At 42.6% G+C, this 23,182-nt stretch overlaps 1 protein-coding gene across 1 annotated transcript in view; it reads right to left on the reverse strand.

The window, feature by feature from the left end:
* LOC144892974 (ATP-dependent 6-phosphofructokinase, platelet type-like) overlaps positions 1-23,182 on the reverse strand; it is a 119,123-nt gene that overhangs the window by 54,228 nt on the left and 41,713 nt on the right. Inside the window, 5 exon segments of the mRNA XM_078782063.1 lie at positions 7,994-8,064; positions 12,675-12,821; positions 14,925-14,994; positions 21,824-21,888; positions 22,014-22,139. Of these exon segments, the coding sequence (XP_078638189.1) occupies positions 7,994-8,064; positions 12,675-12,821; positions 14,925-14,994; positions 21,824-21,888; positions 22,014-22,139 (479 nt within the window).

Here is a 23,182-nt window from a genome sequence, read left to right on the forward strand (position 1 = left end):
TGGAAATTTAATGGAACCTTTGCTGATTACAAGCCACCCCCGATGCTCAACATCTTCTGCAAGCATGCAGTCATGGGAACAAGGAAAGTAGGAAATAGCAACAGGGAGGACTCCATTGGTGTGAGTGCATCATTGTTGGCGCAGCACTTTGTCGGTGCTTATAAATCTGACCGACAGGTATCGTACGAACCAAGAAGCGAGGATGGATCATTCAAACAACGATTTGAAACTCCATTGAGTGTGGGCTTAGCTCTCGACATACACAAAAACACACGATCCAAGGCGCTTGTAGAGAAACTTGCACATCTGGACCTCGCCATCTCCTACAAAAAGGTCATGGAGATTGAGACCAGCATTGCCAACTCCGTACTGAAGCAAATGGAGTCCACCGGAGGCATCTGTCTACCACCATGGTTGGTTCAGGACACGTTCGTCTGGTTTGCCATGGACAACATCGATTTTCTAGAGTCAACTCCTTGCGGGATGAATACCCTTCATGGTACAGCAATTGCGATCTACCAGCCTGTATCACCGGAGAAATCACCCATGATACCACCAATTGAACTTGACCGGTCATCAAAAGCTCAAACGATACATGATGCAGTTGGCTGTAAAACGTTGACCTGCAAGAAGCCAGCACCCGAGAAGAGAAAGAGCGACTGCAAGCTGCTCACATCAAAACCCGAGACAGACAAGAACAAGAAAACCGATATGACCTGGATGATTGGATGCCTGAACTTCGAGGAAGAAGGAGAAGTTGACGTCAAACTCACAGCTCCGGGGACGTGGGGAGCCTTCAATTCCTTGCTATCTTCGTCCAGTGAGAAGACCAATGTTGCTCTCGTTCCTCCGTTGATAAGGTCGCCTCCTACAGACTATGATACACTGTACACGGGTCTGATGAGAGCTCACAACATCACAACTCGTGTTATGGGGAGTGAGGCAATCACAGTCATGACTCTCGATTTGCAGCTATACGACCTGGCGATGAAGCTGTGGGTGGAACGCGAGGCCATCAGGAAGCAATTCCTCTTCCGACCTGGTGAGCTACATGTTGTGTTTTGGGCCTTAGCTGCATTAGGAAAATACGTGGAAGGGAGTGGAATTGATCAGGCATGGGTCGAGGCTGGACTTTTCTCGCCAACCACAGTGAGCCAAATACTAAATGGGAGGCACTTGTATCGAGCTCTGGAGGCACACATGGTAACACTGATCGCTTTGTACAACCTGTACTTCCAGAGATTCCTGGCAATGGAACCTGAAGAAAGGGCCTATCTGAACGAGTCATCTGTTCGTCTGGGAGAGGCATATCAGAGAGACATCAGCGGGAGCATGGAGCCAGAGAAGAATCTATGCGACATTCTCAAAAAAACATTGGCCATGATGGAGTCCAGAGATATGACCAAAAAACTGGAACAATTTGAGGTCAGCACAAACAAGATACAGCGCTTCATCCTGAACTACATGAAACAGTTTGAGACTATCCTTCTGTTCATTAGAAGTACAAGACAACGTGATCTGCTGCTGCATATGGAGAGCATCGAGTCTCTCACGAAGTACTTCTTCGCTCACGATCATCTAAACTATGCTCGGTTGCTCCCTCTCTACATTTCAACAATGCAGGAGACTGAAAAGCAGCACCCAGAACTGTGGAGGGAATTCATGAAAGGGAACTTCTGTGTGACAAAAGGATTGGCAGGCTTCACATCAATAGCCCCAGACCATGGCATTGAGCAAGAAAACCGTACACTGAAGGTGATTGGAGGAATCGTAGGGATAACTCAAAATGAGAAGGCGCTTGACAAGTTCTTCCTCATTGCACCTGAGCTGTCAAAGTCACTGCACGAGTTTGCGGAGGGATATGGTCTTGGTGAAAACCAGAGCAGAAAACAACACCACGAAATCACGGGGGGAAAGCTTTCCCGGGTGATGAGCCATGCCTCCAAGCTTTCTAGGGTGTTCCGTGAACATGGCGATCCATTTATGGAAGAGGAAGTAGACGAGGTCTACAACCTGCTCACCAAAGAAGTCATGAATGAAAAAGTGTCCAGCGACATCTTAGAGCGCGACGAGATCGGACAACAGATGTTCCAGCAATTTGCCACAGATCGTTTAGCTGAGGGAAAACTTTCTGTGTGGGACAAAATGACGAAAAGAAAACTTCGAACATTCAAGAGTTCGAATGCCACAACAGAAGTGAGATCGGGCGACAAGCTGATCAAAGTCAAAGAAGAGCGAGGATTGTTGCAGAGGTTCATCGTTATCTCACGGAGCCGACCAGAGCTCGACCTGAAAGAATGTATTGGCACCTATGAATTTGGCATCGTTCCACGTTCTTTATTTGCATCTGATGGATCCCTCTTGTTGGCATACGACAAGGCAAAAATCCTTCGTCAACTTGAGCATCTGGCTGAGCCTGAAGAGCAGGATGTACATGATCCACCAGGAGAACCTATTTCGACAGAAATCAATGAGCATCAAGACGCGGGAATTGCCGCTTTGAATGATGCAGCAGCACACGCTGGGGAAGAAACTAATGACCCATCAACTGACTATGAAATCTCAAGCCAAAATTTGCAGGAACCCTCTCAGATCAGCCAAAACCCAGACACAACCACAAGATCAGGAGTGATCAATGAAAACGAGACTACTTCTCGCCATAGAGTGATAATCATTGATGGCATGGCTCTTGTTAACGGGATCTCCAAAACAGAACAAATGATTACATGCAGTGACTTTGCTCAATCGTTCATTGAACGCCTCGAAAATATTGCCGTGCATTATGATGACGTGAGGTTGGTATTCGACCGATACATCGATAACTCACTGAAAGACAAAATGCGCCTAAAGAGGACAAAGGGGAAATCAACATACTATCACGTCAGGGATAGTACATTGATCCAGAAGATTTCACTCAAAGATTTCCTTTCCAATGTGAAGACCAAGGCAGAGCTTACAGAGTACTTGGCTGTGAAGTGTCTATCTTACAGCAAGGCTCATCCAAACAAGTTGAAGAAGTTCATGGTGACATCAGGAACTAAGACCACGGGCAACACTGAAGTTCCAGACAGTCTACTCACGCACAGCCAAGAAGAGGCCGATACACTCTTAATTCTGCATGCTCTCACAGTCGACAAAGATGCAGAAGTTATCATTGATTCGCCAGATACCGATATCTTCCTTCTACTGATTCAGAGATTTCACGATCTACCACCTGCTACGAGGTTTCTCACTGGGAAGGGAAAGTTGAGGAGGAGCATTGCAGTCCAACCTATTCATGGCATGCTAGGAGAGAAACGTGCGTCTGCAATACTTGGATTCCACGCATTCACGGGAAGTGACATGTCTGGAAGGTTCGCTGACAGGAGCAAGGACTGGTGCTTTAAGGTCTTCATGACATGTGACAACAAGATATGGGAGGCTCTGGAGTCTTTGGGACAAACTGATCCGTCACCAGAAGTGTGTTCCCAGCTGGAACGCTTCGTCTGTCTGCTGTACAAGTCTAAAGTTCACACGAAAGTAAACGAGCTTCGCTGGTTCTTATTCTCCAACCGTGCTGCTGAGGGAGAGAGTCTTCCACCTACCACTGGTTCGCTAAAGTTACACGTTCAGCGAGCACATTATATCGCAATGATATGGAGAAAGGCAGCAGAAAGCCATCCGTCCCTTCCATCACCTGTCGAGTATGGTTGGCAGTTACTTTCGGATGATGGGGTTTATGCCCCAAGTCGATGCCTGAATCCTCCAGCCCCAGAAGCAATAATGAATCTCGTGAACTGTGGGTGCAAGAAAGGGTGTATGGGAAGATGTAGCTGTCGCAATAACAATATTCCTTGTACTGAAGTTTGTGGGTGTGTGGGTTACAGTTGTAACAACAAAGCAAACATCAATGAACCGCGTGTGATAGATATGGATGAGGATGAATGAGGCATTCGTTTATGTGATCGTTTATGTTCATTCATCGTTTATGTTTAGGTGTGTGTGTATGTGTGTGCGTGTGTGTGTGTGTGTGTGTGTGTGTGTGTGCGTGTGCGTGTGTGTGTATTCAAAATAAATGTTATCAGTGAAGATTGTTTATTGAATCGATTCTAATTGGGAAATTATACGATCCGATTTCACGACGGCCGTCTCCATTTTGGCTGGTATATTGCCCACTATTTTAATTTCCTTGCATTTTTCTGTAAAAACAATGGCAGATATGGCTTCCTTGGGTCTGAAAACATATAAAAGGACATATTATTCATGTTTATATGATATCTAGATACAAAGATATGCACAAAAGTGTATTTTCCAAATTTTATGGCGGCCATCTTGGATTTCTTCGAATTACTACCTATTAGACGTAAAAGAAAAAATGGAACCCTATTTTTTTTACATCTCTATAATATTCTGAAGCAGAATCCATTGCTAAATCAATTTTAACAAACAAAAAACACGAAATTACTAATCGCCCTAGACTAGTATTCGGGATAAACCCTGGACCAATAACCCTGATCCGTCCGTCCCCCCCCGCAGAGGAGCGTTACAGTTGCCAGGAACGGAGACGGCCAGCTTGACAAGACGAGGGGATTAAACCCCCCTCGGTAAGGGGAGTGCCGTCGTCCGATTCCATAACAGTATGTATGTATGTGTGTATGTATGTATGTATGTATGTATGTATGTATGTATGTATGTATGCCTGCCTGCTCTTCACCCATTGGTTGGACAGCTGAACTGACTCCACCCACATATGTAACCTGAAATACTTAACCTAAAGTACCCAGAGAACCAAAAAGACGTGTTGTATCTACAATTAGTTCTTTCATATATTTTACATACACACATACAGTATATCTAATTCCGAAGCTACCGTATTTATGGTGCTGGTAAATCGTATTCTATGAAGCTCACAAAGTCCTCGTCTTCTGTTTCACTGTGAAGCAACTGAAGCAACTCGGAGAGTCGGCAAGTGTGTAGATCTGTTTATGATGTGAATGTTTAAATACGGAATTTTCACAATTACAATGGTGTGTCCTTTTCCCCCATTCCTCTACATCTATACAGTCACATGAAAAAGTAAGTACACCCCATGTAAAGTTTTGACTTTTTCAACATATTTCAACATACAGCTATTTGATCCTCATCTATCTATAATTCCAGTAATCTCTGTGTGTATGCGACCGCTGTTTCTCGACAACTACCGGTCCGATATACTTGAAACTTGCCAGGTATATTGCTGGGGACCCGAGGATGTGCCTTTTCAAGGTTTCATATTAATCGGACAAGTAGTTACCGAGCTATGTCCAAAAAACGATTCGACCAATCAGAGAGCAGCGAGCTACCGAGCTATGGCGATTTAGCCGTTCGCCGTTCGCTTTGGCTTTGCGAATGGACCAAACCATTTCATGTAAATAGAGGGGGGGGTTCTACCGTACTCGCAAGCTGTTCGCTTTGGCTTTGCGAATGGACCAAACCATTTCATGTAAATAGAGGGGGGGGATATAATTTTAGATATATATATAGTACGGGCATGCCCTAGTTTCAACAATATTGATAGATAAAGGTGATATAATATAACAAATATCATGAAACATTCACATTTTGTAGTCCATTGTATAATTTAAATAAACATAAATGCAAATTTCGCATGTGGAAAAAGTAAGCACACCCCTACATTTATCACTACTTCAAATACCTAAAATTAGAATCAGGTGCACCAGCTCAGGTGCACCAGCTCAGGTGCAAATGATTAGAACATCGTTAGAGAGGATCTTGGAGGAACCTGTCTTATTTAAACCTCAGACATTTAGTTTGGTTTGCTCTTTGTTGTTGAAGTGTGCGGCGTCACCATGCCTAGATCAAAAGAGCTCTCTGAGGTCTTCAGAAAGAAGGTTATAGATGCCTACGAGTCTGGGAAGGGATTTAAAAAGATCTCCAAACAATTTGAAATCAATCATTCGACTGTCCGGAAGATCATCGACAAGTGGAGAAGATTCCAAACAACTGCCAACTTGTTCAGGTCAGGCCTCCCCAGCAAGTTCAGCCCGAGAGCAGACCGCAAGATGCTGAAAGAAGTCTATAAGAACCCCAGAATGTCATCACGGGACCTACAGGTAGCTCTTGCCACTGTTGATGTCAAAGTGCACGAGTCTACCATTAGGAAGAGGCTGCACAAATTTGATCTACATGGGAGGTGTGCCAGGTGGAAACTTTGCTGTCCAGAAAGAACATCAGGGCAAGAATAAAGTTTGCCAATGGACACCAAGGCAAAGACCAGTACTTCTGGAACAATGTGCTCTGGACAGATGAGGCAAAGGTACAGCTATTTGTCCACAGTACCAGAAGACATGTTTGGTGAAAACCAAAGACAGCATTTGACCACAAGAACCTGATACCAACTGTAAAGCATGGTGGTGGAAATATTATGGTTTGGGGCAGCTTTGCTGCATCAGGGCCTGTGCAGCTCACCATCATAGAATCCACTATTAACTCTTCATTGCACCATCGGGTGCTTGAGGATAATGTGAGGCCATGTGTCTTGAAACTCAACCGAAGGTGGACCTTGCTTGCAACATGACAATGACCCGAAACATACCAGTAAATCCACCAAGGAATGGCTCAAAAGAAAGAAATGGAGGGTTCTGGAATGGCCAAGTCAAAGCCTGGATCTAAATCCCATCGAGATGTTGTGGGGGGATTTGAAACGAGCTGAGCATGCAAGAAACCCCTCAAACATCGCACAGCTGAAAGAATTCTGCATGGAGGAGTGAGCAAAAATTTCTCCCAGTCGATGTCAGGGACTGGTAGACAGTTATAAGAAACGCCTACTTGAGGTTGTTTCTGCCAAAGGGGGCAATACCACCTATTAGAGCCAAGGGTGTACTTACTTTTTCCACATGCGAAATTTGCATTTATGTTTATTTAAATTATACAATGAACTACAAAATGTAAATGTTTCATGATATTTGTTATATTATATCACCTCTATCTATCAATATTGTTGAAATGAAGATCAAATACCTGTATGTTGAAATATGTTGAAAAAGTCAAAACTTTACATGGGGTGTACTTACTTTTTCACGTGACTAGATTGTAATGATTCTTTACATTTGAAGGGGAGAGTAGCACTCCATGCAGCTGTGGTTGAAATCCATATGGGTGGATAGGACCTCAGGTGTGCCAAGGAAAACCTTTGCATGATGGAGGATGCCCAGTCCTTGTCTGGGTTTGGAGGCCAACATTGAAATGTGGCTCACCCAAGAGAGATCATGGCTGAGAGTGAGACCCAAGAATTTGAGTGACTGAACCTCAGACAGTTGGTGCAAAAATAGATGGGAGGGTTGAGAAAGTAGTGAAAGTACATTTTATTTTTAATCGGCATTTTCTTTCTGTACATGACCAATACATATTGCAATTTTTTCAGTGGTGATCTGTGTATAGTACTTCTAATTTTGTGTTCAAAAATGTATGTTTTGGTAATATTCTTCCAAGTTTTATATCTGTTTACGTTTTAAGTCTTATCCAATGCAGCTATCAATTAGAATATATAATCTTGGATTTTGTGGATCGGTTTGGCAAATCTATATATTAAAGTAGCAGCAGTTTTCTGTCTGTCTGTTTCTCTCTTTCCATCCATTGGTTGGACAGCTGTCCTGTTTCCACCCACAACAACGTCATTAGTACGAAGCCCGATTCTACCCACTGGCATTTTAATTTTTATGCAGTTCAGGCCAAACCCATCGTCGAACCTGTCATATTCACAATCGCCATGCCATACCTTTACATTGCTTAAATATAAATTTCCGGGTGCATGTGAGGCAGCGCTTCATTGTCTATACACCGCCCAAAAGAAGGGAAGTTCCATGGGTTACTGGTAGTATGCTTTAAAAAAAAGAAAGTACAATTCAATTTATGTACAATTTTACAGCTGAAAATAGTTCTGGTCGATGAACTTTACGGCACATTGAGAAAATTCGTTCTATAGTCCTACCTTACTTCCATGTACTGTACATACCTTTTTGTGCCAAGCAATGAACCTCCTTGGCCAGTCCAACCACCAACATCTCTCCAATTAATCTCATGGATCTGTGATTAAATGAAGTCATGACATTACATGAAGCAGAAAACGAGCAGATTGCATCTGTCAATAATAATTATACAATTAAAAAAATAATTTGTTCCATTGTTTTCCACTCAAGTTTTCCCTTCCACTTCTGTGATGAAGAGTTTGCACCTGTACCTACCGTCGTGGCCAAAAATATTGGCACCCTTGCACTTTTTTCAAATAACTCACAATTTTCTCGAAAAATAACTTGAAAATGACAAACTTATTTGGTCTCCATAATTCTTTATTTCACTGTTAATATTACAGAACCTTTGTTTTTGACTCAGAACTTAAGGTATCCTTTTTAAATCAGAAAATAAAAAGAAATGGCATTGACAAAATTATTGACAACCTCGATTTAATATTTGGTAGCACAGCCTTTGGACAAAATAACTGCAGTCAAGCACTTCCTATAGCCATGAATGAGCTTCCTCCACCTCACTACTGGCAGTTTGGCCCACTCTTCTTGTACAAACTGCTCCAGTTCTCCCAGATTTGAAGGGTGCCTTCTCCGAACTGCGGTTTTCAGATTTCCCCACAGGTGTTCAATGGGATTTAGATCTGGACTCATTGCTGACCACTTCAGAACAGTCCAGCGTTTTGTCTTGAACCATTGCTGGGTGCTTTTTGAAGTGTGTTTGGGGTCATTGTCCTGCTTTGTAATCAGACAGAGTACAAAAGAGAGTCAGAGAGAGAGAAACTCAGAGAGAGAGAAAAGACAGAGAGAAACAGACAGATTACAAAATGCCTTTGTAATCTCCTGATTTCATGATGCAATGCACACATTCAAGGCACCCAGTGCCAGAGGCAGCACAGCAACCCCAAAACATCACTGAACCTCCTCCATGTTTGACTGTAGGGAAGGTGTTCTTTTCTTTGAAAGCTTCATTTTGTTTTTTGTAATCATAGAGATGATGTGCTTTACCAAAAAGCTCTAATTTGGTCTCATCTGTCCATAGGACATTATCCCAGAAGGATTTTGGCTTGTTCAGGTGTGTTTTGACAAACTCCAGCCAGGCTTTCTTAGCAGTGGGGTCCTCCTGGTCTCCCACCAAAGAACCTCCTTTCATTGAGTTGGCGACGAATGGTCCGAGTTTAAACTGTTGTACATTGTGTCTGAAGGTCAGCTTGAATCTGTTTGGCAGTTGATCAAGGTGCTTTCTCCACCATTCGAGCAAACCTTCGCTGCAAGCTTCGATCTAGTTTTCTCTTGCGGCCACGTCCAGGGAGGTTGGCTACAGTGCCATGGGCCTTAAACTTCCTGATAACATTGCGTACAGTGGACACGAACATCAAGGTCTCTGGAGATGTACTTGTAGCCTTGAGATTGTCCATCGTTGGCTACAATCTTGTGTCTGACCTCCTCAAGACAATTCTCTGGTTTTCTTTCTTTTCTCCATGCTCATTGTGGTACACACAGTGACACAAAACAGCAGAATGAGTCCTTTTCTCGATTCAAACTGGTTGAATGAGTGATTTTTATATTGCAGGCACCTGCAAATCACCACAGGTGAGTTCAGTTCCAAAGTAAAGGAGAATCACCTGCTTGAAATCTAATTATTTCTGACAATTTCTAAAAGATGCCAATAATATTGTCCGGGCCATTTTAGGATTTCTGTGTGGAATAAGCTAAGATTTAGTAATTTTTTCAGCTTTTTTTGTTTTGTTCCACTGCAAACCAAAGAAATACATATGTGGATACTAAAATATTTTTTTATTTCAACAATTTTCTGGAAGAAATGGTGCATTATTTGAAGAAAGTGTAAGGGTGCCAATATATTTGGCCATAACTGTAGCTAGTTCACCCCCTGTATCCCTCACCCCCTTCCCTTGCTCTCATTTTTCCCCGTGTCCTTTCTTCGTCCAGGTCTCCTTATATCTTGTCCTTCTACCCTGCTGTTGGCGTGTTCCTGCCTCCCCTACACCCATTTGCACTGCATTTTTTTTTCTTCTATCTCCTCCATCAGCATCATCTCTACACAAAAAAATGGCATGATAGCATTAGTTTTCCTAACGAGCAATCAATAATATATGAAGGGACACTTGATTAACAGGCCACAAAAAATATCGTGTCACACTGATCATTTCCTCACGATGCAGTCTTTTCACATTAATCTTTTCCCAAAATGTATTTTTGGAAGGGCTCCATTTGTAACAATGCAGCTGTTTTTGTCCAAATCCTTGGGGATCTTTGATGTAATGCAATACACCATTACCTTGTATTACCAAAGCAGAAAAGTTTTGGTTGAATCAATTTAGGACAAGCTCCAAGATGATGCAGCCTGCAGAGCCTTTAATAGTTTATTTATTTATCTGACCTACGTGCTACAATAGTCTTGCTGCTAGTTGAGATGTAACAAGAAGAAGAAGAACAAGAAGAACAACAACAACAGCAGAGGGCACTCTATTAGCAGCGTCTGCGATGCGGCTAAAAAGCACTTCTTGGGGGATATTCTGTGGGAGCAACAGTATACTTGTTAAAACTGGCTGGAATAAAATGAAATAAAAAGGCAGTCTATATTTTACAAGACTGGATATGACATAATACAAGCGGTACATAATGTAAATGTCATGTTCATCGGCACAGAAATCCCCAGGTCTAATAGTTGAGAAAAGGAAAATGAGTGGAGAGAAATGGAAAAACGTGGTGGAGGGGGGAGAGGTCAAAAAGTTCCTGATAAAAATAAAAAAAAGAAAGGATGTGAGCAAAGTATTAAAGCTTACCCAAGAGTATTTGTCTCAGACGTCACATACTCATGTAGAGTTAATCATCTAGCCAAAGTTCGGTTTAGAAAGGAATATAAAACGACCAATCTGTTTTCCTGGTTGAATGCAGACAAAATTCTGTATCACAGTATCATGCTTAGAGATCATCATCCAAATGAATGAATGAATGAATGAAGAAGAAGAATCACCTTTAGAGGCCATTTTTCCCCGCAGGGCGGGGGTTGGCCTTTTTTGGGCACTGTGGTGCCCTTTTTGAAGCAATGTTTTATGGCCGGATGCCCTTCCTGCCGCCAACCCTGTTAGTCGCCTCTTGCGACACACAGGGAATTACCAGTGAAATAGTACTCAATTTGCCGACCTCGGACGGATGACAGGCTGAGTCAACCCCCCTGGCATTAATTCAGCGATCAATCGGGATTCAAATCCAGGATCCTAGGATCCCAAGCCGGCACCCTAACCGCTAAGCCAACACCAGGCTGATTGTCAAGAGATTGAGGGAAAAATAATTTACTATAATCTAAAAATGGTATGTGGCTCTGGAGGATTTCAGATGAGATCATTAAGAGAAGTTTATCATTTCATATTAGCTCAACAGCGATACCTAAACCGATAGTTAAATTCCAATAAAATATTTGTCAATATTCTCGATGGTGATTGTTCTTTTAAGAGAATTAAATTATTACCTAAAAATGAAACACACATATTCGTTGGGTCTCTGTGTGAGTATAATGAAAAATGGGGAGAGTTAATAAGTTAAATGCAGGGAGAAAAGGGGCGCAATTTTTTGGGAGGAAAAAGGGTGTCGTAAAAAGTGGGTGGGGCTTAGGAGAGAGAAAAGAGGCGCAATTTTTTGAGAGAAAAGGGGGTGTAATTTCAGTGGTTTTAAAGGCTTTTGTGTAAAAATAAATATGGTGGCCGAACCACGTGACCGATGCCGTCATAATTATTTTAAAAATTATACAGGTGGAGTTACACCTATGATGAAAATTTCCTACCAATCGGACCAACGGTTGAAGAAAAAAATGAATGAATTCAAATAAATGAATGAATTAATGAATGATCGTTTTAAGGCCATTTTCCCCGCTGGAGCGGGAGATAGCCTTGCGGGCCCCATGGCAATCATGGTTCCCTGTTTGAGGCAATGTTTTTATGGCCAGATGCCCTTCCTGACGCAAACCCTTACTCTCCTCTAACGATGCGCAGGGATACGGTGTACCTATTCTAAATCAGGGTACACACCGGGATCATTCATCCCAGCAAGCTGGTACTCAATTTGCCGACCTCGGAAGGTTGACAGGCTGAGTCAACCCCCCTGGCGTTAATTCAGCGATCGAGCAATATCCGAACTCAGGATCCTCGGATCCGAAGCTGGCACCCTAACTGCTAAGCCAACACCAGGCTTCAACAACCAAATGTCTCGTCAAATGTAGTAGGTCAATTTATAGCAGTACCATTATCAAAATCATGTGCTGAGCTTCCACTGTAAGGCAAAGTTACCCATCCAGCATATTTGTAACCAGACTCTATGGTGTAATGATTAGAGAGTCTTCTCTCAAGTCTGGGAGGTCGGTAGTTCGAACTCGACCGTGGTCGAGTCATACCAAAGATGAAAAATGGTACGTGTTGCTTCCTTGCTTGCCGCTCAGCATTTAAAAAGGAAATAGCATGGATACACAACCATGGGCTACCAACTGTTGCACAGACTTGATGGGCTTAATAGCCTCTCCTGTGTTGAAGATTTTTGGAAGGAAACTCATATTCCTCTTGCCCAGGTAACTGCTTCAACAGCACGTCTTTTTATACTGAAGAATAGTACTCAAGTCAAATCAGTCTCATCCAAGATACCAAAAGCAATGTTAATTACCTGTCCATTGGCAAAACCTTCAAAACCATCATGGACAGCAAGCATTCTATGGCCTTCTGAGATGCCAACACGTACAGCTGCACGCACCGCTGCATTCATGCCAGCCGCAGGTGCTCCCACGTTTAATACAGCAATGGAGAAACCAGACTGAAACAAGGCAGATATAAAACACAAGAAGTGAGGTGATTATGTGAAGGAATTAAACTCAACAAATTTAACAACAACTACAGCAACGTCGATGGCGCGTCATCACAAATCCTCACGCTTCCCACCAGAAGCAAAGATGAAAGTTATAAAAAGTTTTCAGCAGGAATGACCCAATATCAAATTTTGAGTTAAAAAAAATTTTTTCCGTTTCGATCCCATGACTTTAATTCCCTACATCCCAGTGATCAAATCCAAAAATATTGTTAAATATTTCATGCTTCCTTTTTTATATTTTATTTCATGCTTCCCCCAATGTTGAATGCAATATACAACAAGAAAAAGAGCAATCAGAGATTACAAACCCTCACCAGGATGTATTTTCAGTGGTTTTTAAGGCGTTTGTGCTAAATCAAATATGGCGGCCGAACCACGTGACAGATGACGTCATCATTATTATTTTTTCCAAACTAATTTATTCCAAGATTATGCTCAAAAAATTTCATCTTGATTGGATGAAGTTTTGTACTTGTCGAATTATGACGTCATAATGGAGGCACCTATGACATCATCATTAACATTTTATTCCCCATGGAGAGTTCTTTACAATGAGCCATGTCTCAATTTTTTCTATTCCGCGCTTTTGGAGATATGGAGGTGCAAAGTTTTTCCAGGATGGTCGCCGAACCACGTGACCTATGACGTAATAATTATCATTAAAAAATTCTACAGGTGGAGTTGCACCTATGGTGAAAATTTCCTGTCAATTGGACCAACGGTTGCAGAGAAAATCATATTTATTCTGTGCGGACAAACAGACAGACAGACAAACAGATGAAAAATCACTCATAGAGCGACACTTGGCAAAACAGAACAAAGTGGAATGGCATTCAGTAGAGTAGAGCATCCTTTTAACCTCAAAAATATTTGGTGGTTGAATTCAATTGGCTGACATGAAAATCCCATTCAAATCTCAAGTCAATCGGATGAAAATTGAGGATTTTAGAAACTTGAAAAAAAGTGGTTGACCTTTGGCCTACGTTGACCTTTTGGCCTATGCAGATCTCAAAAATAGTTGTTGGTTGAATTCAGTTAACTGATGTGTATATAGCATTCAAATTTCAAGTGAATCGTATGAAAATTGAGGATTTTAGAAATTTGAAATTGTTGTTGACTTTTGGCCGATGTTGCTCTTTTGGCCTATGGTGATCTCAAAAATAGTTGGTGGTTGAATTCAGTAAGCCGATATGTAAATCCTATTCAAATTTCAAGTCAATTGGATGAAAATTGAGGATTTTAGAATTTGAAAAAAAGTGGTTGACCTTTGGCCTATGCTGACCTTTTGACCCCAAAAATATATAGGATATCGTCGGACCACGAACTCTACCATTTGGTAAAGTTTCGTGAAGATCGGTTTAAAATCGTGACCTGTAGGTAAGTATAAGTGAGTGGACAGAAAACCATCACACACACACACACACACACACACACACACACACACACACACACACACACACACACACACACACACACACACACACACACACACGCACACACGAGTGATCAACATACTTGCAAAAAAAATAAATTTGTTTTGGCCAAGTAACAAACAAACGGACTCAAATGCAGAGGGTAAATATTCAACCTTCCCCCAATATACAAAGTTTAATTGAAATGTTTAAAAATGTGCCCATAATTGCATTTTTTTTTGTAAGTGACCTGTTGGTCCCACCCAGGGGGTATTCACTCACACACACACACACACACACACACACACACACACACACACACACACACACACAGTAAATTTACACAAGATTTACAATTTAGGGATATTGACACACACATAGTAAATTTACAATTTAGGGACATTGACACACACATAGTACATTTACTTTAGGCATATTGACACACACATATTGTAAATTTACAATTTAGGGACATTGACACACACATAATAAATTTACTTTAGGGATATTGACTGACACACACACACACACACACACACACACACACACACACGTTGTTTGCAAGTCTTTTACAACCTTTCTACCCCCACACATCGAAAAAGGTATTGTTGATCAACACATAACAATACTGACATACCTTTTCAAACTTGGTATTCGACTTCTTATTAGAGAGAAGCTTATAGGTGTTCAGATTATTTTCAAAACTCCTGCAGGCACAGTTGTTACAGCTCGGTAAATTTCTACTCAGTTGTGATATAATGCAACAAAAAGGATTATATTACAACAGAAATGATTTATTATACTCCACACAAATTCCCCCTCCTTCCAATTTTCCAGTTTTCCCTCCATGGGGTTTCCTTCTGTATCCATCTTGTCCACCCACATGCATGTTTTGCATCCTGTTTTTGTCTGTTATGTCCTGATGCATTCAGTGCACAAGCTCTTCCACGAGCCTCGACGATGTGTCCAAATTTTTTTTTTAACCATGTATTACCAGTGTGTACCCCAGTTTAGAATAGGTACACCGTATCCCTGCGTGTTGTAAGAGGGGACTATAAGTGTTGGCGTCAGGAAGGGCATCCGGCTATAAAAACATTGCCTCAAAAATGGAACCATGACAATTACATATGGGCAGGGTACAGCCCGAAGAACCCCGTGGGGGTCCTCACCCCCTCTAGTCAAAAATCAAGGTGGGGAACCCGATCAAAGCAAGGGAGGAAATCACTCCATTTATGATGACGAAACGTCTGATGCCCCACGTGGAGATCGCTTTCTGAGGTTTGGGACATGGAATGTAGGAACAATGACAGGGAGATGAGGAGAAGTGGTGGAAGTATTGGTCAGAAGAAGAGTGGACATATGTTGTGTGCAGGAGACCAGATGGAAGGGAAGTGGTGTGAGAATGGTGAAGGGCAGGCAGGAACAGAAATACAAGATTGTGTGGCAAGGGTGCCCGGAAGGCGTGCATGGTGTTGGTGTCCTATGTTCTGAGGAGTTTGTAGACAGTGTGGTGAGTGTGACCAGAGTGAGTGAAAGGTTGATGATGGTGAAAATGATGATTGGAAAGCTCTTGATGAATGTCATCTCGGGATATGCTCAGCAGGTCGGTCGGAGCGATGAAGAGAATGACAAGTTCTGGTAGGCAATAGAGAAGCTGATGGAAAAGGTGAAAGAGGAGGAAGTTGTTGTGGTAGGAGGAGACCTAAATGGACATGTGGGAAGGAGTATGGACGGTTTTGAGGGAGGTCATGGGGGTTATGGATATGGTGTGAGGAATGGAGAAGGTGAAAGGATTTTGGAGTTTGCTGAAGGAGCTGGTTTGTTGATTTGTAATACTCAGTTCCAGAAAGAGGATAATAAGCTTGTTACATACACGTCAGGTGGGTCAACGACAACGGTTGACTACCTGATGGTGCATAGGCGAGATAGGGGGAACCTCCGGGACACAAAGGTGATCCCGGGGGAGGAGGCTGTTTCACAGCACCACTTGGTTGTCTGCGACATAAGGATGAAAGGTGCGAGGAGAGCTCGGCGGGTGATGTACCAACCGAGAATGAAAGTGTGGAGGTTGAACGAGGTGACAGTGAGGGAGGCATTAAAAGAGAGGCTGAGTTTGGCAGAGGATGATGTGGTTGAGCTTGAAAGTGGTTGGAAGTCAATGAAAGATCGTCTGTTGGGAGCCCTTGGTGAGGTACAGTATGTGGATGGACAAAAGGACCACCGGGGCACTCGGAAACATGGCGGTGGGATGATGAAGTTGGAAAGAGGATTGACGAGAAGAGGAAGAAGTTCAAGGAGTGGTAGAAGGCGGAGGGTACGGGGGCAGAAAAGGCAGAGCATGAAAGTTATAAGGCAGCTAAGAAGGCTGCAAAGAAAGAGGTAGCAAAGGCGCAGGAGGCATATAGGAAAATGTTTGGAGAACGCTTGGATTCGGAAGAGGGTCAGAGCGGTATTCAGGATTGCAAAGCAGATAGCGAAAGAGAGGTGCGATGTGATGGGGGTGAGTTGCTTGAAGGATGAAGTGGGACAAATCGTTGTGGACCCACATGGAATTGAAGGAGGATGGAAGAGATATATGGAAATGCTGTTGAATGCAGAGAATGAATGGGCCGGCAACATAGAGAGTAACCCAGTTTTAGGACCGGGAGAGAAGCCAACTGAGAAGGAAGTTGAGGAAGCGATAAAAGCAATGAAGAGTAGAAAAGTGGGAGGGCCGACAGGAGTTGGGGGAGATATGTTGAAGGCAGCGGGAAGTTGGGGTGTGAAGAGAATGACAGAGATATGTAATCTGGTGGTGAAAGAAGCCCGGATTCCAGTGGATTGGGAATTGAGTACCCTCGTCCCTCTATACAAGGAGTAAGGTGACCCTATGGACTGTGGCTAGTATCGAGTGATAAAGTTATTGGAGCATGGAATGAAGGTATTGGAAAGGGTGTTGGAGAGGAGGATAAGGAGAGAAAGTGAAGATCGACGAAATGCAGTTTGGATTTATGCCGGGAAGAGGAATGACAGACGCGCTTTTTATTGTAAGGCAGTTGCAGGTAAAGTACATGGAGAAGAGGAAGAAGTTGTTCTTGGGTTTGTTGATCTGGAGAAAGCATTCGATAGGGTTCCACACGAAGTAGTGACATGGGCATTGAGGAAGTTAAGAGTGGAGGAATGGTTGATCAGAATGGTGATGGCAATGTTCGAGAGAGTGCGCACAGCTGTAAGAACGAAGGACGGGAACAGTGGTGAGTTTGAGGTGAAGGTGGGAGTGCATCAGGGGTCAGTACTAAGTCCAATACCATTTGTAGCTGTGATGGAGGTGCTGGCTCGGAACGTAAAGGAGGGTTTACCGTGGGAGTTGCTGTATGCAGATGATCTGGTGTTGATTGCGGAGGGTATGGATGGACTGAAGGAGAAGATGGACAAGTGGAAGGAATGTATGGAGACAAAAGGTCTGAAGGTGAATATCGGAAAGACGAAGGTGATGGCAAGTGGTAAAGCATGTGGTGAGGTGGAAAGAACTGGGAATTGGCCATGTGCTGTTGGGAGGAAGGGTGTCGGAGTGAACTCCATTCAATGTACAATGTGTGCAGAGTGGGTTCATCAAAAATGTAGTGGTCTGAGCGGGTCATTAACCAGTGTGGCAGCTACATTCAAGTGTTCAAGGGAGCTGCATATGGAGGAAATGTTGAGTTGGATCTTGGAGACAGCGTGAAGCTTGAAGGTGTGAGAACATTTTGCTACCTAGGAGACATGTTGAATGGAGAAGGTGGATCAGACTTGGCAACGGTTGCTGGAGTGAGATGTGCATGGAAGAGGTTTCGGGAACTGAGTGGCATGCTGATGAGGAGGGGAGTGTCGTTGAAGCTGAAGGGAAAGGTGTATGCTGCATGTATGAGAAGTGTTATGATTTATGGGAGCGAGACATGGGTAATGAACGTAGAGCAGCAACGAAGGTTGGAAAGGGTGGAAATGCGAATGGTTCGGTGGATGTGTAGAGTATAGTTGAGAGAGAAGAAGACAAATGATGAATTGCGAAAGATGATGGGAATAGAGCCTGTGATGGATGCTGTGAAGAGAAACAGGTTGAGATGGTTTGGTCATGTGTTGAGGAAGGATGAAAGTGACTGGTTGAGAAGAGTGATGGAAATGAATGTAGAAGGAAGTAGAGGACGGGGAAGACCGAGAAAGACTCAGCTAAAGGTGGTGGAAGAAGAAATGCAGGCAAGGGGAGATGTAGAAAATAGGGCAAATTGGAGAAGATCGTCATGGGGCCCGCAAGGCTAACCCCCGCTCTAGCAGGGGAAATGGCCTTAAAATGCCTGTTGTTGTTGTTGTTGTTGTTGTTGTATGGCCGAGACTCGTAGGGAAAACCCCCATATCGTGTCAAGGCAAATTGTTTTGCACTCAAAGTCATCTTTTCTTCGCAACAACGTAAGTCATATGGGCCAATAATTAATTGGCTATTAAAAATTTTTACTGAACTTTCAGACTTAAAAATACAATTTCTAGCATTTCTGCAACAACATAATTCGCATTTTAATATGGAGGGTGATGTGCTTTCAGGAGAGAACAGGAATTGGCAGGACTACTTCTTTGATAATAAAAGTGCAATTTGTGGAATCAAATTCACAACAAATGTGATGGAAATTTCAACTTAGACCTCTGCATACTCGTGGACCAAGTCAATAACAAAGTTAGTGCAAAACCAGGCCAAAATGGTCTCTGGTGATTGAGGGTGATGGTAAGTTAAGGAAGAGTAAGGTGATCATGGGTTCTTTATTGTTAAACAAGTTGAGAAAGAATTTCGGGAAGGAATAAGAAGGAAGTTCAGCATGACACATAGATAGATGGTCTTGGAACACTCATGTTTCACCTCATCGGTGAAGGCTGGAACCTGTGAGAAATTGACTAAAACGGCAAACTCAATATGGAATCACGGTATTTTTTTTTTCTCACTTCAACGATTTGCACAAAGAACCAAACACAATGCACCTGACAAAAAAAGTATTAATGAAGGCACTGATGACATCATCATTAACATATCTTTTTCCCCATGGGGAGTACTTGATAATGAGCCATGTTTCAATTTTTTCCATTGAGCTGTTTCGGAGATATAGAGGTGTAACGTTTTTCCAAGATGGCGTCCGAACCAAGTGACGTGCGACGTCATAATTATGAATAAAAAATTTATACAGGTTGAGGCTCTCCTACGGTAAAACTTTGCATCAATCGGACCAACGGTTGCAGAGAAAATGGATTTAAAAAAAATGCAGACACATACGCCACACGTACGCATTCGAATGCCTAACCCTGCTTTTCGCTTCGCGAGCGCAGGGTAACTACAATATTGGAAGTATATTTTTTCCTTCCCAAAGTTTGTACAACATTGATGTGCATCAACATCACAACGTCCTTCCCACGAATCAAACACCAAGTACAGGTGTGTTGAACAATGTCCTCAGGTTTGACTGCCTGGTTATCTACAGTATTCTAAACAATGTGTTACCTGGAAAGCAACAAGGGGAGGGAGGGTGTAGGGCCATTGTAATTCAGAATGGCAAATCCACCTTGACAGAAGTTACATAATTAGTATTTACCTGGCACAAGCAGAGATTTCTGGTTCCCTCATCTGGCATACATTGCATAAGTAGAAAATTGAGGTAAATAGGTGAGTTCTATGAGATAGATGGTCTTTCAATGGGCTATGAGAAAAATAAAATAAAATGGTGGAATAGCACTTACAACAAATTATTTGTTGGCTGTGCTTTTTCTTCTTTAAATAACATCCCGAATGCCCTAAACTTTGCTGAAAATGAAAACACACACAACATACCTCAACAAAGTAAAATAAAAGCACAGCAAACCCATAAATTTGCACTAAGTATGCCTACACCAGTTTTGCAACAGGGAGGAAGGAGCAGACTTTATCTCAGGTGACATTTCATCCCTGGCCCAGTGGCCCATGTACCTGAGGTTACATCGTGGCCTCATTGATTGCTGATCTGAAAACATTGACAAAAAAATTGAACACGAGGTTCAAACCAGGTTTGAAGTTCTCATGCTGGTTTTCAAAAAATATGGTTTTAAAAACCATTTAGTTCGATTATATTACCAACCTTTGACAGAAGTACCCTGCGACAAAATCTCATCGACTTCAAGGCTGACCTCAAAAGGCCATGTATATTGGGCATTCTTCACTGTGCTGTATTTTGGCGGTACTGCCCAGTTACTTATGAAATACAAGGCCTTCATTCCCCAGCATTCTGGAGTCTGTCTCTTCATTACAGATGGATTTCTAAGATTTTCACCTGGCTTTTGACATTGTGGGGTCCTAGACTTCAACAAATAATGGCATCTCCCACTAGAACCCCCAAAACAAAGTGTGCTGCTCGACCAATGCACACTGGTGGGCAACATGGCTGTATCCTACACCCTGCTGGAAGATCTAGATTTTTCCACGATTTCCATTATCCTTTTCCAGCTATAGTAGATTCCAAGTAATATATGCAAACTGAAAGCAGTTAACCTATACCTTCTCTCGCCAGGACCAGGATGTCCGCCCTTCTTTGCTCTCCTGTTCCCCTTCTGTAGAAACATACTTGCCTGAAGACAATCACCCAGTCTTCTCACAAAGCTTAAAATGATTCACCAACAAATACCCATTGAAAAACTTCATATTTTTGTGCTTCTTTTTTCTGACCTTCACATCTGCTTGTATCTCATGCACATGAAACTATTCTAGCTTTATGTAGCCTGCCAAACTCAACAAACGTCACTGTAGCCTGCTAAACAATTGCTTCTTGACGAGATGTTTGCCAAAAAAAAAAAAAAAAAATTAACTTTCTTCATTTTTAGGGATTCACTGTCCATCACAGCATGGATGTAGGAGTATAACTTTGGTAAGCGTTATTTGTTAGCATAATGTGACGCTATCACAGCATCAACATATCAATCTCTGCAATATACCAACCACCTTTAGAGGCCATTTTCCAGGCAGAGCAGGGGTTGGCCTTTTTCGGGCACCATGGTCCCCTTTTTGAAGCAATGCTTTATGGCTGGATGCCCTTCCTGTCGCTTTTGAAGCAATGTTTTATGGCCGGATGCCCTTCCTGCCACCAACCCTGTTGGTCACCTCTTGCGACACACAGGGAATTACCAGTGAACTGGTACTAAATTTGCCGACCTCGGAAGGATGACAGGCTGAGTCAACCCCCCTGGCATTAATTCAGCGATCGGCAGAGATTCAAACCCAGGATCCAAGGATCCTAAGCCAGCACCCTAACCACTAAGCCAACACCAGGCTATAATCTCTGCAATATACAAGAATGCAAAACGGAAAACTTTTTTTCCCAGTTAAATTAAGCAACAGTCACCACTTTTCTAGGAAGTGAAATGCAGCAAAACTGTAAAATGCCCACCTTACACAGCCCCCTCTCCCCTCTAAAAGGGAAATAATGATTTTAGTGTAAAATAAGCCATTTAGAAATGGGACAATGGGTCAATTGACACAATGATGCTGGCTCATAACCAATAAGACAATCTCACCTCCCACGTAGCTTCACAGCTTCACAAAAGGACTGTTCATCCATGGCTTTCTGGACTTGTTGGGTCTAAGCAGCACAGGAGCATTAAATGGCATGACATGCATCATATCACATAAACAGTTTGAAGAGAAGCGCAAGTGTGGCACAGCACATGTAATGTATAAACAAATGAGCTTCAATGAAAGACTCACTATTTGTACACATTCCATCAGGGGCAGGCGTACGGCTTGATTTCCCGATAACGAGACAACACAGGCAGGGGTGTCTGGGGTGGCATCAAGTAGGGCGAGAACAGCTTCAACACCCATGCGGCTCGCCTTCACATCACAGAAAGAGGTGAGGAAAAAGAAAACACATTTACAAATTAACAAAATTCATTGGTTGTTTCAGAATGAAAAAGAAACATGTAAAAAACGTATTTCCAAATGAATGATCATAAAAATTGACATCGTGCATGATATAAGAATAACAGCAAACTAGTAAACTCAGAAACATAAAGGTGCACATCTATATAAACAAGCATTCTGAGTATTGCGCTGCAATACATGTCCCCTACCGGCAGTCTGTCGTCCGAAAAACTGTTGGGGAAATTACCAAGGGTTATTCACCCACAGATTCTGAATCGTTCCCAATCGCTAATTACCTCAGGATGGGCTCAACTGTGATTCACACTCGGGATTTCGATTTATACACCTTGCAGACAGGTCAGCAGAAACATCATAAATAAGTTGTTGATAAAGAACCTTTCAAGTCACTAAATATCAGTAATTTATTATATTTTCCGGTTCACGATCAATGATCGATGTGTATATATACATGTTGCTCGGCTTGGCTCCGCCATTCCCGAAAGCGCGCGCTGTGTCGCGCTTTTGACGTTCGCAAGACGAGGCTGAGGGCGCCCGGTGCAGCTTGAGGAGAACTCGAGAATAAACAAGAGATCTCCATTTTTTTTGAATACTTTCGTTTAATTAACGATATCTGCCAAACCACGTGCCCTATCGTAAATTCCAAAAGGACATTTTAGTAGATTGACATGCTGAACAGATCTGTGAAGTTTCCCCTCGATTGGATCAAAAATGAGGGAGGGGTTCGGTTTTAAAGGTGCATGCATAAAAACGTCATAACTCTGAAACCATGTGATGCATGACGTCATGCTCGCTGACTTTTTTGTTCGTCATGGGTATGCGATTCTGCCTGCAACGTTTGGCCTCGATCTGTTCAGCCGTTGCAGAGAAAAAGGGGTTTTCATGTTTTCACGAAAAACAATATGGCGGCCGAACCACGTGACGTCATAATTACCATTAAAATATTCTACAGACCGAGACCCTCCTATGGTGAAAATTTGATCTCAATCGGTCCT

The sequence above is a fragment of the Myxine glutinosa genome, chromosome 7, assembly GCF_964187855.1.
Source record: "Myxine glutinosa chromosome 7, kmMyxGlut1.1, whole genome shotgun sequence".
Classification (NCBI taxonomy): domain Eukaryota; kingdom Metazoa; phylum Chordata; class Myxini; order Myxiniformes; family Myxinidae; genus Myxine; species Myxine glutinosa.